At 35.2% G+C, this 16,444-nt stretch overlaps 4 protein-coding genes across 14 annotated transcripts; 2 read left to right on the top strand and 2 right to left on the bottom strand.

Annotated features, from left to right (window-relative positions):
• Positions 1 to 1,727: 1,727 nt before the first annotated feature.
• Positions 1,728 to 3,315, top strand: LOC129892041 (uncharacterized). The gene is made up of 2 exons (XM_055967575.1): positions 1,728 to 2,197; positions 2,835 to 3,315. Exons 1-2 carry the CDS (start codon positions 1,845 to 1,847, stop codon positions 3,085 to 3,087), a joined length of 606 nt encoding a protein of 201 aa, XP_055823550.1. The 5' UTR covers positions 1,728 to 1,844; the 3' UTR covers positions 3,088 to 3,315.
• A 138-nt stretch (positions 3,316 to 3,453) lies between these two features.
• LOC129892038 (putative pentatricopeptide repeat-containing protein At4g17915) lies at positions 3,454 to 8,935 on the bottom strand. 11 transcript variants are annotated; one of them, XM_055967565.1, is made up of 9 exons: positions 8,748 to 8,935; positions 6,119 to 7,975; positions 5,931 to 5,996; positions 5,653 to 5,717; positions 5,482 to 5,562; positions 5,209 to 5,364; positions 4,877 to 5,071; positions 3,865 to 4,048; positions 3,454 to 3,785 (listed from the first exon to the last, which is right to left on the bottom strand). In XM_055967565.1, the coding sequence occupies exon 2, from the start codon at positions 7,949 to 7,951 to the stop codon at positions 6,569 to 6,571; it is 1,383 nt and encodes a 460-aa protein (XP_055823540.1). In that variant the 5' UTR covers positions 7,952 to 7,975; positions 8,748 to 8,935; the 3' UTR covers positions 3,454 to 3,785; positions 3,865 to 4,048; positions 4,877 to 5,071; positions 5,209 to 5,364; positions 5,482 to 5,562; positions 5,653 to 5,717; positions 5,931 to 5,996; positions 6,119 to 6,568. The 11 variants fall into 11 exon arrangements, with proteins under 11 accessions (XP_055823540.1, XP_055823538.1, XP_055823539.1 ...); XM_055967563.1 differs by having other exon boundaries at positions 8,793 to 8,934; XM_055967564.1 differs by having other exon boundaries at positions 4,877 to 5,063; positions 8,793 to 8,934.
• Positions 8,936 to 9,631: 696 nt separating this feature from the next.
• On the top strand, positions 9,632 to 12,101 carry LOC129892647 (60S ribosomal protein L11-1). The gene is made up of 5 exons (XM_055968233.1): positions 9,632 to 9,752; positions 9,853 to 9,960; positions 10,066 to 10,108; positions 11,085 to 11,280; positions 11,628 to 12,101. Exons 1-5 carry the CDS (start codon positions 9,750 to 9,752, stop codon positions 11,821 to 11,823), a joined length of 546 nt encoding a protein of 181 aa, XP_055824208.1. The 5' UTR covers positions 9,632 to 9,749; the 3' UTR covers positions 11,824 to 12,101.
• A 742-nt stretch (positions 12,102 to 12,843) lies between these two features.
• Positions 12,844 to 15,095, bottom strand: LOC129892340 (probable transcription repressor OFP9). Its single transcript, XM_055967916.1, has one exon. The coding sequence runs from the start codon at positions 13,363 to 13,365 to the stop codon at positions 12,862 to 12,864; it is 504 nt and encodes a 167-aa protein (XP_055823891.1). The 5' UTR covers positions 13,366 to 15,095; the 3' UTR covers positions 12,844 to 12,861.
• Positions 15,096 to 16,444: the final 1,349 nt, after the last annotated feature.

Here is a 16,444-nt window from a genome sequence, read left to right as displayed (position 1 = left end):
TTGTGGGTGCTTTTTTAGTTGTAAAATAAATCTTCCCAACTTTCTACTAAAATGAGTATATTATTCAAAACTATATGAGTATATTAAGTTAGAAAGTCGGGAAGATTTATTTTTTGTATGAATTTTATTTTTAAAAAGTTGCAAAAGCTTTTTATAAATTTCATTTTTCTCTATTCAAATTGTAAAATAGACATACAAGATTACTTAATTACAAAGGTGTTAAACATAATGGTTTAAAATATCAAATGTCTACTTGAAATTTAAACTTTATTTTATTTAGAATTTATAAGAGAAACTAAAAAAAAATGAAAAAAGTTCCTTTGATATATATTTTTTTTAAAAAAGGCATAATACATAAATATGCCTTTTAACTTGACCTCATTTCACATTTATGCCCAAACAAGTAGACACACGTGTCCTACGTGGCACAATACACGTAAGATGCCACACATGACACAAAACGGCCATGTAGGACAAATATGTCTATTTGTTCAAGTTTTGGATAGTTAAAGTGTCTACCTGTGCACAAGCAAAGTTAGATGTTATAATTGCTAGTTGAAGTCAAGTTAAGGGTCATATTTATGTATTATACCTTTTTTTTTAAAAAAAACAACTCAAATTAGACTCTTAACAAGAAAAAAAAGTTTAAAAAGATTAGAACTTTAAGCAATTCAAGAATAAAAAATCAATAGCAACCTTCATATTTTGAAAAAAAAAAACCTCGTATAAGCTAAAACATAATTATACAAATTTATAAAAAATGTAACACCTAATTTATAAAAAGGGATTTGGGCTGGGGGTGGAGGTTGGGGATGGTGTGGGGGTTGGGAAGAGGCACAGAGACCCACAACTTAAAGGTAAGTCGCAGGCTGTGATGCTCCTGCCACGTGACTTCCTTTAATGGTTGACGACGTCCGTCAACTGACAAAGAAGGAAAAGTCACACAGCAGGGGTACATTTTTACCTTTTGAAAATTTTGTAAAATCAATCGCTGTTTTAAAATTTTTGTAAAAAACAGTTACTCTTTGACTCCGGACTCCTTTTTTTAGTTTCAAAAAGGTATGTATCAAATTTATCTGTGTTTTAAATTTATATACTCATTGTCTTCATTACTTAATTGAAAATAAAGATTTCCCAATTAGTAAGAATCGTATGTTACTTATTCACATGTGACTTGAAATTGGTTTAGGTATCTTCGTTCAAAATTCTGATTAATTTTTCTTTCTACCACGTTTTTTTCCGTAGAAATTAAAATTATTCCTTAACAAAATGAACTCCTAGATTTCCTCCTCTCAACTCAAAGTATACTCACATTCTTTTAGAAATATCATTCACTATATGTTTTTTTTTAAAAGGAAAAATATATTGATTTATGAAATTTCATATGCTTAAAAATATTTATTTGTAAATTTTATTCAGGTTCTTTCTTGCTTCTTCCAATTTAAAATCATATTAGTTTTACTTTTCCTACAAATTCACCAATTCAGTCTATGGTTGAACTTTTTATTAGCTTATTTGACGAAACTTCTAAAATCCTGATCAAATACGAGTTGTTGCTCTATTTTTGACAAGTCAAATACAATTTGTATCTCAAAAATATATTTTAAAAATACAGATTTTAAAAGTTTGGCCAGACATACTAACTATTTATGCAAAATCTCCACTGAAATAAAGCTTCCTGCATACTAAAGAACGACTTGAAGCAAAGCATGTTCGTCATTTTGTAAAGAAGATATGCTTTTTCCATTCATTTTATTTATTCTCTGTTCCTTCCTTTATTTCCTTCAAAAATTGAGTTTTGCACTAAACAAACCCGTTAATCCTAAGAGGGTCATTAGCAAATTATGCAGGATTTTGCAGCAACCACTGAAAACTCGAAAACAGAGGAGCTTTCAAACAGTTCCAATAATCCAGAAATTAACCAAGCTGATCAACAAACACAGGGAGAAGTTAAGGAGAGCGACAATTTAGATACTAAATGTGGAGAAAAAGAAGAGAAAGGTGCTGAAGTTGTAGTAGATATTGATAACAAATCAGAGAGTAGTGATGAAAATCAAGGAACAGAAAAAGTATGTCGAATATGTCATTTGAATGATGAGTCCATGGAAATTTTGCAGCTTGGTTGTGATTGTAAAGCAGAGCTTGGTGTTTGTCATCGCCATTGTGCTGAAGCATGGTTCAATCAGAGAGGCAACAGGTATAACATTCTATTATCCTCTTGTTTCTTTGTCGAAATAAACTACACAAATTAAACTCAACCTAAACTATTTATCCTTATTGGACCCACGTCACAAACTATTTACCCGACTACCCCTTGTTCTATTCACTGAACCCACAGCTTCTTCATCCTTAATACAAAATTGACACACAATTACACTTACGTCCAGTAGAGTTGAGCTCATCATCCAAAGAGAGACCGAGAGGAACTTATAAGTTGGCTAAAAAACGGCTATGAGGAAAGGGCGAAGGATTCGGATTCTAGTTCTAGTTCTTCTTCTGCCTAATCTTTAGTATCACTCTGAGATTGAAACTTTAGAACCATGTGTCTAAGAGGGCAGAAATTATCCAATTCCGCCTTCTCTAGATCTGGAAAGCTGTAAATACAGTTAGAGAAGCTATACCGGGAAGTGGGGTACATCCCTGGGAAAGAGGTTGGCCTAGAGTTCTAGCTTTGAACCTTCTACTATAGCGAAAAGATCCAATGAGATCTACAGCGTTTAAATGAAGCGACATGAACAATGAAAATTTCATATAACCAACCATAGAATTTAGTGTATTCATAATGAGTCAGGAAAGTAAGAGCATCGTTTATAGCATATCTTGTGATTTTGCAGATCATGTGAAATATGTGGGAAAACAGCAAAAAATGTGGAAACAAGAACATTAGCAGAAAGGCAGAACAGAATAATGGTGATAGAATGGAACCAAAGGGCAGAAGAAGCCAGAAGAAGTTCATATCTAACCAATTCCTCTGCAACACACGATGATTGTAGATGGAGATGTCAACAATCCTGCTGTAATTTCCTGCTTGCTTGCTTTGTCATTGCCTTTACTCTCCCATGGTTCTTCCGACTTAATTTGCCTTAACAAAATACACACTCAAATTTCTCTGTTCATGGGCTAATACATATAACAGTACTGCTAGGCTATTACTCTTACTCAATTATACTCCTTTCGCCATACCAAAGGAAATGTTTCACGGGTGTGTTTGGTATGACAAAGTCATTTCTCATAATGTGCTCATTTTCTAGTACTTGGTTACCATATAGCATTTTCATCGATATATTATGGGTGGAAATCATTTGGCTTCCAGGTTTTTTCGACACAGCCAACTTGATGAACCTTCCACAACAATTCATACATATGAAGTGCATAATTTATATAAAGAATATGGTGCACACGTTATGAGTATCGTCACAGTGCAAGGGGAGAATGACCTTTTTCATCTAGAAGTAATGACAAGGCTAAACCAGGGAAAAAACTAAGCAGTATATCATGGAAGTTGAAGTGCTATCATAGAACAGCCCTTTGCATCTAAAAAACAATGACACCAACGCTACATAAAAAAAGAGAGATTATGATTATTTTTTTATTTTTTAAAAAGAAAAAGAAAATGTAATATGATTTTGTAATTAAAAGATCTATTTGTGGTCTGAAGTTTGGTTGAGCCTGTCTTGTAAGCAACTTGAGATTTTCGACAGTGAAGTTCACGTCTTGCTCTAGCTGGAGATTGAATTGTTGATATCATTGACAGCTCTTTGATTTCCCTTGGCTTCAGAGGAGTGCTGTTAGAAATGGCAAAAGCATGATAAGCGGCAATTAATTTAACTCAGAAGCAATGGAACACATTTTTACAGAGACTACCTAAAAGAGCACAAAGTTCTCAGTTTATGAATTGCCGCCTCAAAGTGCATGTTTGATTTGTGCCTGATAGGATGAGGCATCTCCGCTAAGTCATCCTCGGATGAATTTCTCTATGATAAATTCCAATAATCCCCTCCATTGGGATATAAAAAATGGTCTTAGAATGGCTCATCCTAACATCATTCTGCATCCAAAGACAATATGAGATGATGCATCAGCTTGATTATTCCTCATCTCACCACTAAAGAAAGGACAAGAAGATGAGTCGATCTTATGTCTCCTTATGCCATCTCATCTTGTAATCTAAACACAGACAGTTTATACTAAGAATCTAGTCCAAGTGTCTCAAAAGAAAAGCCACATAAGGTTAACTAAACCCAAAGACAAGCAGAGGGAAATAGCAGGAATAGAATCACAAACAGTGAATAGTTGAAACTAAGATCCACGATTTCATATAGACAACGAGAGGAAGTGTTTAAGGACTTCAGAAGCCTACTCAGCTTGACACAATGTGAGCCATTTATTGAAAAAGGCCGCGTATGAGGTAAAGGATCATGGACCTTTCTAAAAAAAGAGGTAAGGGATCATAGAAGTGAAACAGAACAAAGAAAATAAACATGGAAATATTAGCTAATTAACAAATGTTTAGGCCTTTCGTTTAATAATTGGCAGTACACAACCACTTGAAAACGACTGAAAACCCTAAAATGTGGGGCATATAAAGAACCACAGATAGGTGTTCTTCCAAAGACTTTTTTATACTTGTATTTACCAGAGAATGCCAAAAAGTGTGCGAGCATACACTGAACATCAAGAAGGTAAAAGGTAGTTGAAAGAAAGAAGGATATTGCATTTAGTTAAGCCAGTGACAGCTTTCTCCAGTATATCAAGTTTAGAGTGATGCAATTAGCCAAAGAAGACGGGAAATTCTTTTTATTGCTTTTATCCCTTAATGTTCCATTAAGTAATACTACGCTTTTAAAAGGCATATCAGCATAAACTTTCCACTCACCTTCAATTAGGACAGGATAACCATAAAATAAGTAACACGTAACCTAGCTGCCTATTGCAGGAGTTACTGGCCTGAAAGGACACCGGCAAGCTGCTACTGAATGTGAACAAAGTGGATCCTACCGACTACTCCTTTTTCTTTTGCCTTGGGCTTTCCTGGTGTTATTGAATCTTTTCAATCTCAAATACTGTCATTCTTGCAGATATAAGGACAAAGTTATATGTAAGAATCAGCTTACACAGTAAGTGGATGTAAAATCTTTGATGTAAAATTACTAAACTAAGTCATTGCCTTGGAAAGGACATGCAATAAAAAGGAGCCGGAAACTACACCTGACCCTTTAACAGTATTTTGCTGCTATCTCCTTCTCCTGATAAGGAAATCATTTGTAACTTATACTTGTACACTGCCTTGCTCCAAGGTGTAAAAGCTTCTCAAATCAAAATAGCAAAGTGCTATCTTACCGAGAAAATTTACAAAAATCTCAGCTGTCAAGGAGAATTACTATAATGTAACAAAATTTGAGAGAAATAAATTTCCTTTCTTTTCCTACCAAGGAAAGCTCAACTAAGTGAAGGAGAAAGAAAATAGAAATTTAAACTCACCATACTAAGGTCATGGCATTTGACAGAAGAAGCTTTAGAAGCTATCTTACTTGCCCCAAATGTTTGAAATTGCTCAATCTCCTGTCATAGAGAAGGAGAGACAAGGAAAAAAAATCATAACTGAAACCACTATGAAGATCAATTCGAAAAATGAAGATGTAGGGAAATTACAACTTCAAACTTCAATAGGAAAACTTCTATCCAAGTAGTAATCCATTGCGCAACCGCATTAAAGTCTGCAAATGATCATAGGAATACCACAACATCAATTATCAATAAATTTGATAGCAGCCAATAGTTGTGGTCATTTAAAAGGTCCCAAAAAAGGAACTGGCTATAGTCAACACATCTTAAACAACTTCAAATAGCAGAAAAGATAAATCGGGCTCAAATATGTAAGAACACTTTATTTCTACCTACTCAGGGAAAAAGAGGAGTACAATCCTCACCTTTGATTTACCTTCAGCCAAACACGACAGCTTAATGATTTCAGATTCAGAGCCCAGAATGACATGCTGCAGAAAAGAGCAGTCCTTAATTAAACTGATTGTACTCTACTATCTAGCTGTGGAATTCAATACTAAACATTTCAAAAGAATAAGTGGACAGAGATTATCTGGAAGTATAAATGACTTACAGTTTTGGCCCACCTAATTGTTTAGCATCTGTAATAAAGCATGCATTTACTTCCGCATAATAACTCTTGTGCAGTTGTGCCGAGGATCTTTTGGAAAACAGCCTTTCTACCTCCATGAGGCAGGGGTAAGGTATGTTACGCTCCACCCTCCCCAGACCCCACTGGGTATATGTTGTTGTTGTTGTAATAACTCTTCACAGTTTCAACAGCATGTCATCATTATCTTTCGTATGAGGAAAGGTATAGAATCCACGACCTCTTGACAGAAGTGTCATGTGTTTGCCTCTAACAAGAGGATTGAGTACTTGACTTAAAATTGGTTAATGTAGGTCGTATTCTCACGTGCATAATCCCTGAGGTTTTAAAGCTTCCATAAAGTGTTATAATGCAAAACCTTAGGCAATTAAACAAGGTGAACACTTGAGTGGCAAAGTTGAACATCATCCCTAATTAATTATGCAGTATCTTAGCCAATCGAATTTTAGACTGGACCTTTCTTGCTTCTTGCGAATATCCAAAAGAACGAAGGCCATCAATCACACCACGTTTATCTGATTTAAGAATTCTCATCCCACCTCTTATACACGAAAGTAATAGCTTAGATGCTGCACGAAATCTCCTGGCATTGCAAAGACTATGCACCATAGTGGAGTAAGTAATAGAATCTTTGGCATCCATTGATTCAAACATCCGTAAAGCATGTTCAAGGTGACCAGCTTTACACAACCCGTTAATAAAAGAATTCAAAGCAACCAAGTTAGAATCAAAACCCATCATACTCATATAGTCCAAATGTTGCTGGGCCTCTCTGAACTTTCCAGCCCTGCACAAGCCATCAATCAAGATAGTGTGGGTGTATTTGTCATACTCCAACCCTTTTTTTTCTGCCTCGTATAACAACTTATAAGCATTATCCAGCTGTCCTTCCTTACAATATAGATTAACAATGGTATTAAAAGACACCATATCAAGGTCAAAACCATTTGTAATTATATAGCCCAGGTACTCTTTGGCCTCATTCATCTTCCCAGTTCTAAGTAACATACTTGCAACTGTACAGTGAGCAAAGGCATCATATGTATATCCTTTCCTTCTCATCTCTGCAAAGATCTTAAGGCCTTCTTCATATTGTCTACATCTGAAGAAGCATTTCATTACTGTCGTATAAGTGATGGCATTGGGGGAATGACCTGATTCTACCAACTCGCTGAGAAATTCTCTTGCAGCTTTTCCCCGTCCTGACTTGCACAGCCCATGAATAAGAATGTTGTAAGTTGCTAACTGAGGAATAAATCCATGACGTTTTATACTCCTAAATAACATTAAGGCATTCTCTGTATATCCATTCATACAAAGACCATTAATTAATATATTGAATGTTGCTGGATGAACAGAAATATCTTTCAAAAGAATTTCCTGAAACACCCTGTAAGCCTCATCTGGCTTTCTCAATTTAAAGTAGCAATGCATTAATGTATTGTAACTCCAAATATCAGGAAGAATACTCATCTCAAGCATTTCTTCAAACAGATCGAGACATCGAGATAGCATGCAATATCTGGTAGCTCCAGCTATTAAAGAGTTATATGTAATAGCATCAGGATTAATTCCAGCCTCTTTCATCCTATAAAGGATGGAATAACCTGCATCAATGCCAACAAAGCAGCAATATGCAGTAATCAGTGTATTATAAGTGACCACATCTGGTTGTACTCCAATTCTTATGCCATCAACTATTACAGCCTCAGCTTTCTCCAATTGTTTGGCTTTACAAAGAGATGCTACGCAAATATTCATTAACCTTGTTGAAAGTCTACCTTTGATACTCCACATCTAATCCAGGAGTTAAGACCTGACCTGAATCATTTTTGAACAAAATATCAGACAAATCCTTTTCAGATATCAACTCTTTCTTTTGGAAGTACAAAAGAGTAGCATTTTTCACTTCAAAACTTCAAATGCCACAGTGCAATATAAAATCATTGTATGTAAGGCAGCCCCCGTCTACTCTTCTCGGTCAATTCTTACGAGTTTAATAAGTTCTCAAAATCCATCAAAAAAATACAAAACACGAAAATCATCTTTTGGCACAGAACTAAAAGAAAACCTCACATAATGCAACAGCAGCAAGAAGCAAGAATAATTATGAATCAATCATCCTTTATACTAAACCACTTACAACACCAAATTGGTGCTGCTCCAAGTAAACCACAAGTAGGGTGCTTTCTTTTTCTCAATTGCATTCACTTCCTTGCCGATTCGCGTAGCAGAAAGGTGCAAACAGGGTCAAATAATCTTCTTTTTCCTTGAACAGTGCCAAATTACTTTTAAGAAAATCAAAAATTGGTGAATTCCAAAGATGGGATTTTTCTTATATTTGGACAAGAATGACAACTTGCATTGCTATTATTAGCTAATCCAAGTAATAATCAAAAAGAGCCTTTCAACCATTGGCCGTTTTGTACAAAGCGAGTGACAAAACAAACAAGAATGAATTTACATCCATTGAAGGATATCCAATTAGCAGAAACAATACAATTCTTCAATGATTTGAAGGAAAATGAAATCTAGTAATTTCAAAAGAGAGAAAAAAAAAGGGAAAAGATTTGAGCAACAATCTAACATTAACCTTCAGAGAAATCAATCATCCATAGCTGGGATAAAAAGTAATCACCTTGGATATATATATATAGAGAGAGAGAGAGAATACTATTGCCGGTAGCAAAACTACCGGAAAACTTCAAAACGACGGATTACCAGTGGGTTTCCGTTTCTGAATTCGGGTAATGATGGTAAGCATTTTTCACCATTGGGCTGGGCCGAATTATTGTCTATTGGGCTCTCTTCGTGCTTTCTCTTTACCAAACTAAAACACATGTAATTTTCTCTTTTAATCATTTTAACACAAATCCCACTAATTTATGGTACAATTTACATGTCTTTACTTTAGTTACTGAAATTACCTTCTCTGTCAGTTATTTCGCCGGATACATGTATCTAGCACATTTACATACATGTATCACGAAAATATACGGATTAAATTAAGTGTAATTTGTTTAAGATATACTATATCCAAGCGTGATTTGCATGTATTTAAGATACAATAATGATTTTGTTCGCCTCTCTTCCTATGTATCTAGTATCCTATATACATGTATCTAGTGTGATTCACATATATTTAAAATACACTGACTCTCTTGCTCGCCTCTCTCATCTCTCTCACCTCTCTCCTGTTGTACCTCTCTTGCTCGCCTCTCTCATCCCCAACTCACCACTTTTCTTGTGTATTTATATTTTAAAATGTATTCGAATATCAAAAATACATGTATCTAATATCTTTGTTTTATGTATTTAATTTTAAATTTAGTATAAAATTATTAATTAGTAAAATAATATGTAATTATTTGGTCTTTTTTCAAAAAAATTGGAGTATTATTGGTTATGACCAAAAGTGCAAATGAGCAAATTGTACTAGGTATGTTGTTTTGCTATAAAAGTGAACAAATGGCCGAAAACCGACCCAACTACGGCCCATAATCGTACGTCATTTGTAAAAGTTAGATAGTATTAGGGTTTTTCATCTTCTTCAGTACCCTTACAACTCTCCCTGCTGCTGCAATTTCGTCCAGCAATGGTATCTCTCTGCAATTTCCATTCCGTCAGTATTTTCTTATTCTCCTATGTACACCTCAATGACATCTAAATATTTTGTTGTTGTGTTATAATGAGAGCAGGCTTCAGAGAAGAAATTGAGCAACCCCATGAGGGACATCAAGGTACAGAAGCTTGTACTCAACATCTCCGTCGGTGAGAGTGGAGATCGACTCACCAGAGCAGCAAAGGTAACACCTTTTTTTCACAAAATCTCATCAATTTGTTATTTTCCGTTATTTTCATGTGGAACTAACATTGGGTGTGCTTCCGTTTTTCTTATAAATTGCTTAAAGGTCTTGGAGCAACTCAGCGGCCAATCACCTGTTTTCTCCAAGGGTAAATTTTTCGAAGCTTCTATGCATTTTAATTCTTTGTTTGTGGTTGTTACATATTATTTCATAATGTATTGTAATGTATTATATTGTTTTGATGAATACAATGTTTGTATAGATTGCATCATTATATAATGTCACACATTAGCACAATTTGAAGAACAAACCTACTATAGAAGTAGGCTACGGGTAGAGAAAGGTAATGACTTGATCCCACCAAATCGTTACATAAAATGAGACTTTTTGTTGTTACATGAGTATGGATTTAAGGATACTATGCAATAAAATTTAATTAACAATCAAACAAACATTGTATTTAAACTAACAATACAATACAATAGGTAACAACCATCCAAAGAGGACACTGTCGACTCTTGGTAATAAATATTAGATATCCACACTGATCAATTGTATGATGCATGAAGTAACACGTGTATAAGCTGCTTGTTTGTGATAATTGGTTAACAATATTGCTGGTCTGGCAGACTTTGTTAAAATCTGGCTTAGTTTTTATCAGTTACATTTTAAGTTCAGCACTGAACAGTAAGTGACAGATCAATATAGAAGGCTCATATAGCTGACTCAAATTAAGGAATTAGTTTTGGGATTAAGGTGTCGTTTATTGATTGACTAAGCACAGTTTAAATGTGAAGTTATGGGGAGTAACTCTACTATATAAAGACTTTTCTTTTGTGATGAACTAAAACCTCAAGCAACTAGCTGTGTTGGTTGTGCAGGTTCTTGTAATTGTACTCACGATTTGAGTTTGTTAAAATTTGATAACCATGTTATTCACGAGTTATGGTTAGCTAACTTGCGTCCTGCTTTTGTTCATACATTGATATGAGGAATATTGCTGGTGAATGAATTTCCCAATGATTTGCTTGTGGACATTTATTTAATTAACTTTGTAATTATCTCAGTTGTCCTGTCTGAAGACATTATTTAGTTTCTCATATCCTTGTGGTTCTCAATAACAGCAAGATATACTGTGCGGTCCTTTGGTATCAGACGTAATGAAAAGATAGCTTGTTACGTGACTGTCAGAGGTGAGAAAGCGATGCAGCTACTTGAGAGTGGATTGAAAGTTAAGGAATATGAGTTGTTGAGAAGGAACTTCAGTGAAACCGGCTGCTTTGGGTTTGGTATTCAGGAGCACATTGATCTTGGAATTAAGTAAGATGTCATCTAGTATCTTTTGTGCTTAGCTTTCACGGTCTATATAATTAGCTGGCTAGCTCTATTTTGCCTAGGTGGTGGTCTATTACTGATCCACCTTTTTGAATGCATAACAAGAAAACTATGTTAAAATTTTTGTTAGAACTGCACAAAACTTCGTACGCGTAATTTAAGGAAATGATTTTAAGTATTGTTCTCTCAAATAACTGTTCTATTGCTTCCTATGGTTGCTGCATCTTACTGTATTTAACTAGGTAGGTTATGAATCTCTGGTATACGTATATAAACTGTTATCTTTTTCGTTTCGAGGTTGTCATTTTGTTTTTTTCTTCTCTCTTTTACAGATATGACCCTTCAACTGGTATTTATGGTATGGATTTCTATGTTGTCTTGGAGCGTCCTGGATACCGTGTTGCTCGTCGCCGTAGGTGCAAGTCTCGCGTCGGGATCCAGCACAGAGTCACAAAGGATGATGCAATGAAGTGGTTCCAGGTCAAATATGAAGGTGTTATCCTTAACAAGTCCTCAAACATTCAGTGATAAGCTGAGAGCCAGCTTAGCCAAGTTTATGGATTTTGTAGACTGATATCTTTATCACTCCTAGATGAAAGTTTCGGTGAGTTTCTATTAGTTTGTGTATGACAGTATGAGGATGTGTTAGTTCTCATTTTTGGCTATCAGATGAACTCAAATCTTTTTTCTTTTTTTGTGGCAATCATGGTAGAACCAGCAATCTAGTATTACGAGAGACGTTATGAATACCTACTTAGTTTCCATTTGTGGTAATGAATTGGTATTGTTTAAACATTTTTTATTAATTGTCTTTGGTGAGTGACCCACCGGGCTGCCCTTTTTTTGTCTTTGGTGAGTGAGTTGTTTCATATTTGGCATGGAATGCAACCCAATATATTATGACTCACCTAATTCAAATTGTTTTCCGTCTTGACTCAGCTTAACTAATTTTAGGCATGTTGTGTAAAGGACTCATTTATTGATTGTCCTGTTCAAATTCAGCCCAAATTGCTCATTTAATGTGAGTTCTGAAAATATCTAAGATACTAGCTACCAACGAAGCAAATGAAAACGTAAATGACAAGTATTTTCTAGATAAACAATGCTTAAAGATTACGTTGGAAGTTGATTTTGAAGTAGCTAAACTTGTAAAAACTTATGCATTGTGACTTTGACTTAAATGAGGTGCCAAAATCCAAAAATTAAAACCAAATGACCTTGGAAATGGATTGTCTTGAACTTTTATCCCCGTTTGTTCATTAGCAAACGTTATACTTAAAGGTCAAAAGTTAAAAATTGTTAAACTTGAAGTTTTGACCAAAGGGCAAACAAGGTCAAAGGTTCAACATCACTCACCTCCAAGACCATTCTTATAAATTACTTGATGGGGAAAGGAGAAATGTGGATGGGGATGACAAGGTGGATAATTGAATTGTCACCAACAAAGTGAAAGTTCAGACAGTTAACTAACAGAGCTAATAAGATCCCGCGCTATTTGTCCCCTTGGTTTAGGGGGGGGGGGATACATATAGTGACCGGTGAATGAACTTTGAATTGAAAGAAATATTATACTTGATGAGATGAAGGTTGTTTACATGATAAGAAGAAAGTGGTGCAAACTTGATGGAACACTTCAAGTATAACACCACGATATTCCTCAGCATTCATAGAAACATAATAATTCAAAAGCCGCCTTAAATCTTTAGGATCACAAATCCTATTTGCAATTATCATCTGTTCAATTGACTCCCTAAAATCCTCTCTTGGATCGTAAGATGACTTCTCCATAGCTATCATCACTATAAACTTTGTCTTCTCATCTCGCTCCGCCCTCCTCCTCCTCCTTCTCATCTCTTCGTTTTTCTCCTCTTCTCTTTCTCTAATCATCTTGTCTAACCTCTCTTGCACCATAGCATGTGTTAGACTCGAAATAGTCGGATATCTACCAGAACTGGAGCTTTCAGCTTCTTCTGAAGACGACGAAACACTCAGCCTACAGCTACAACACAAGGCACTGCATCCCTTAAGCTTCTGCTTCTTGGCTGTTGCTGCTGCCTTAGGGTTCTGCATCCTTTGAGGTCTGATTTGAAGGAGAGATGTTTAAGGGAAAATAATTTATGCAATTAGAAAGTGGGGTTTCACTAATCATGATTGTGTCTCAAGATTAATGAACCTGTGAAGATCACTAAGGATGTAAGGGACATTCTTTAAGCTCATAAAAGCTTGTGATCATGATGTAAATTAGATATTCTTTATTTCCTTTAAAGATTTGTATTAGGTGTCATGCTTTTGAAGAAGTGGTTGAGAAGAGAAGTAATCACGTTTCTCTACAATTATAAACACCATTAAAAGAAGATTGAAGAAACAGAAAAAGGTGCAAAAAAAGGTGAGAACTTTTGGTTGTTTTCACATGCTAGTGCCAGGTCCTATGTACTAGTTGATTTCAAGAATCTGGAAAAAGCTTTGGTGGTGGTGTGCTACTGAAATGGCTGCTGAGGGATATATCATATATTCAAGTTAATGAAACAGAAGGAAGACATTATGTTGTAGAAACCACTTGGTCTCATCATGGAAGATGAAAAGCTCCTGCACAATTGGAATAAAAATACCATTTTTTTGGGTAAGCGATGAGATGGCCCGCCCTTCTACTCTTATCCACTTAAATACCAGACGGCAGGGTTCATACCCCTGACCTACGCCTAATCTACACATCACTTGTAACGCTCTTTACCACTAGACCAAAGCTCTTGGGGCTAGAATATAAGTAAGATTGGTCTTCATTTGGAATAGCTAAAAAGAAAATGGATTTAGTTGAAGCCTATAGTTTAATGTGTGTCAGATTTAACTGTTCTTTGACATAATTGACAGTTACTTTAGATAGCTCATCTTAGTTGGCTACATCAGATTTGATCTGAAACTTGCAGGGTGAATATAATATGGTTAATACAGAACAAGATCAACAACAAAATGCAAAACTCCCATCAAAAACCAGAAAATTTCTCTACACAACATAAACACCAATTATGTAAAAAAACAAAATAATAAGAGTTAATAGTTAAAAACACACCTAAACTATCCCCTTTTTACGAGTTTCATACCTCAACTATCCATTGTTCTCTTTACTTACCTAACTATCACTCTCTTGTATTAAAACACACCTCGATACTGAATTGGTCAAATATTTGTTTCCAATCGACAATAGGTGTGTTTTTTACCATTAACTCAAATAATAAATTTGCAGGACCTGTGATACAAAATGATTGCAAGGGAGCATGAAAAAACAGTAGGGCCTATGATATCATGTTGAAAAATATAAACTCAATCAGAAAGTAAGGCTAATATGTAGTTTAGGGAATATAGTATGCAACATGCTAAGCATTAGGCTTCTTTATCAACTTAAAAGCAAGTAGGTGAATGCAAAATCATAAACTACATAGCATATCTCAAATAATAGACTTCTTAGAATAAGCATTCCTTTAATGATTAGACATCTTCCTTCTCTAATGGAGGAAATTCAACAGTAGCCCACAAGAAAAGCTTGAAACTCAATCCTAATTCACTTTTGTTAACCTTTTCCAATGTTCCTACTATGGTCCCCAGTTAAAAACTCCAAAAGATAAAGTAAACTTCTGCAGAGAGGGAAACATTCCAGTCTTGCGTATGATCACATAAACTACTCCGCTATCCACGTTTTTTTGGTTCTAAGTTTGCAATGCACTACATCAAGCTCCATAATTTATTACATGAACTACACCACTATCATGTTTAGACAAAAAGAGATCAAGTTAACTGTAAACATGGGAAACTACAAAATTCTTATTCTAGAGTAAATTGACAAACCAGAAGGAAGATCAGTGTACTCAGTCAAGCACTTTGCTGTTTCCGTCAATTTACCAGAGTAAAACCATACTATGGAAAGTAACGGGTTTTGTCTCGGGAGGGTGGGTGGTGGCGGGGAAGCTGTTCTAACATGTATATGCATTTCGGAAGAAAATGCCAGTTCGACTCTTTCATAATTTACATAAACATGATGCTCAGCACATTAAATTCTCATCTCCAGACTATATAAGATCATGATGTATACCACATAATAAACAATTCTTAGCTAAGTCAATGAAGTTAAGAGGCTAAATTCATTTGACTCAAAAACACTGGGAATAGGAGCCAATACATTATTAAAAAGAACCATACCAAGCATAAGAAATGCGCCATATCTGCACCAAATAGAAAGAGGCCTGCAGTATGGCGGACGAAGAGCAGATGCATGTGGGAAGACCTCATGGACAAGTAAGATCTCAAACTCCACGATGAAAAATTATGAACTTTCACCGTTACAGAGTGGGAGGTAAATTTGAAGACATATCCCTTGCTTCATAATCTAATTACCATGATACTGCAGGTTTACATATTTTTTAGTCTTTCTCTATTTTAATGAGGATATTCATTGTTTTTGGGTAAATGCTCCAAATATAATATTCACATGTTGGCAGGTCCCCATGCTACAAAATAGCAGTAGTCTGTTAGAAGTAGAACATGCCATTACTAGCTCAGAACATTGAAATAGATGTTGTCAAGTGGGAAAATGATAATATGGTGAAAGATGCATTATTAGGCAGACTTTTTGAGTTTGACAAAAAATAAAGATAGGGTAAATATCGGGGAAATACAACTATTACTTTTCGTGCTGGTTAAACATCCTAATGTCACTCTTGTAAGCTTCTCTAGCAATACAATTAGATAGTTACTTTGAAGTCAATGTAATGAAATCATATGAGCCAACTTTTACAATTTGTAATTAGTAAGTTCATGCATCAACTGGTAAAGCAGAACAAATGCAATAAAGACTCTCCTGGATGGGAGAGATCAGTAGATTCGAAGCTTTAATTCCTACATAAATTAAGAAAGATTTACGCTATGTGCAGAAAAAGTTGTAGATGACTGATAAGAGCACCCACAAGAATAAGCAAGATGATTAGCAAGAATTGGCATTTGTAGCATGCAACAGTTGTACCGCATTCTGCGCTGGTACTTCATATCTGTTAGAAGTTGAATTGGTTAAATAGAGGTTCCAGAGTTACAGATCAGTCCTCTCTGTTTTATTATTTACAAAGAGAATTATAATCATACACATGATAAAGGGAAACAAACC

This window comes from Solanum dulcamara, chromosome 6 (assembly GCF_947179165.1).
Source record: "Solanum dulcamara chromosome 6, daSolDulc1.2, whole genome shotgun sequence".
Lineage (NCBI taxonomy): Eukaryota > Viridiplantae > Streptophyta > Magnoliopsida > Solanales > Solanaceae > Solanum > Solanum dulcamara.
This window is presented reverse-complemented; position numbering and strand designations above follow the sequence as displayed.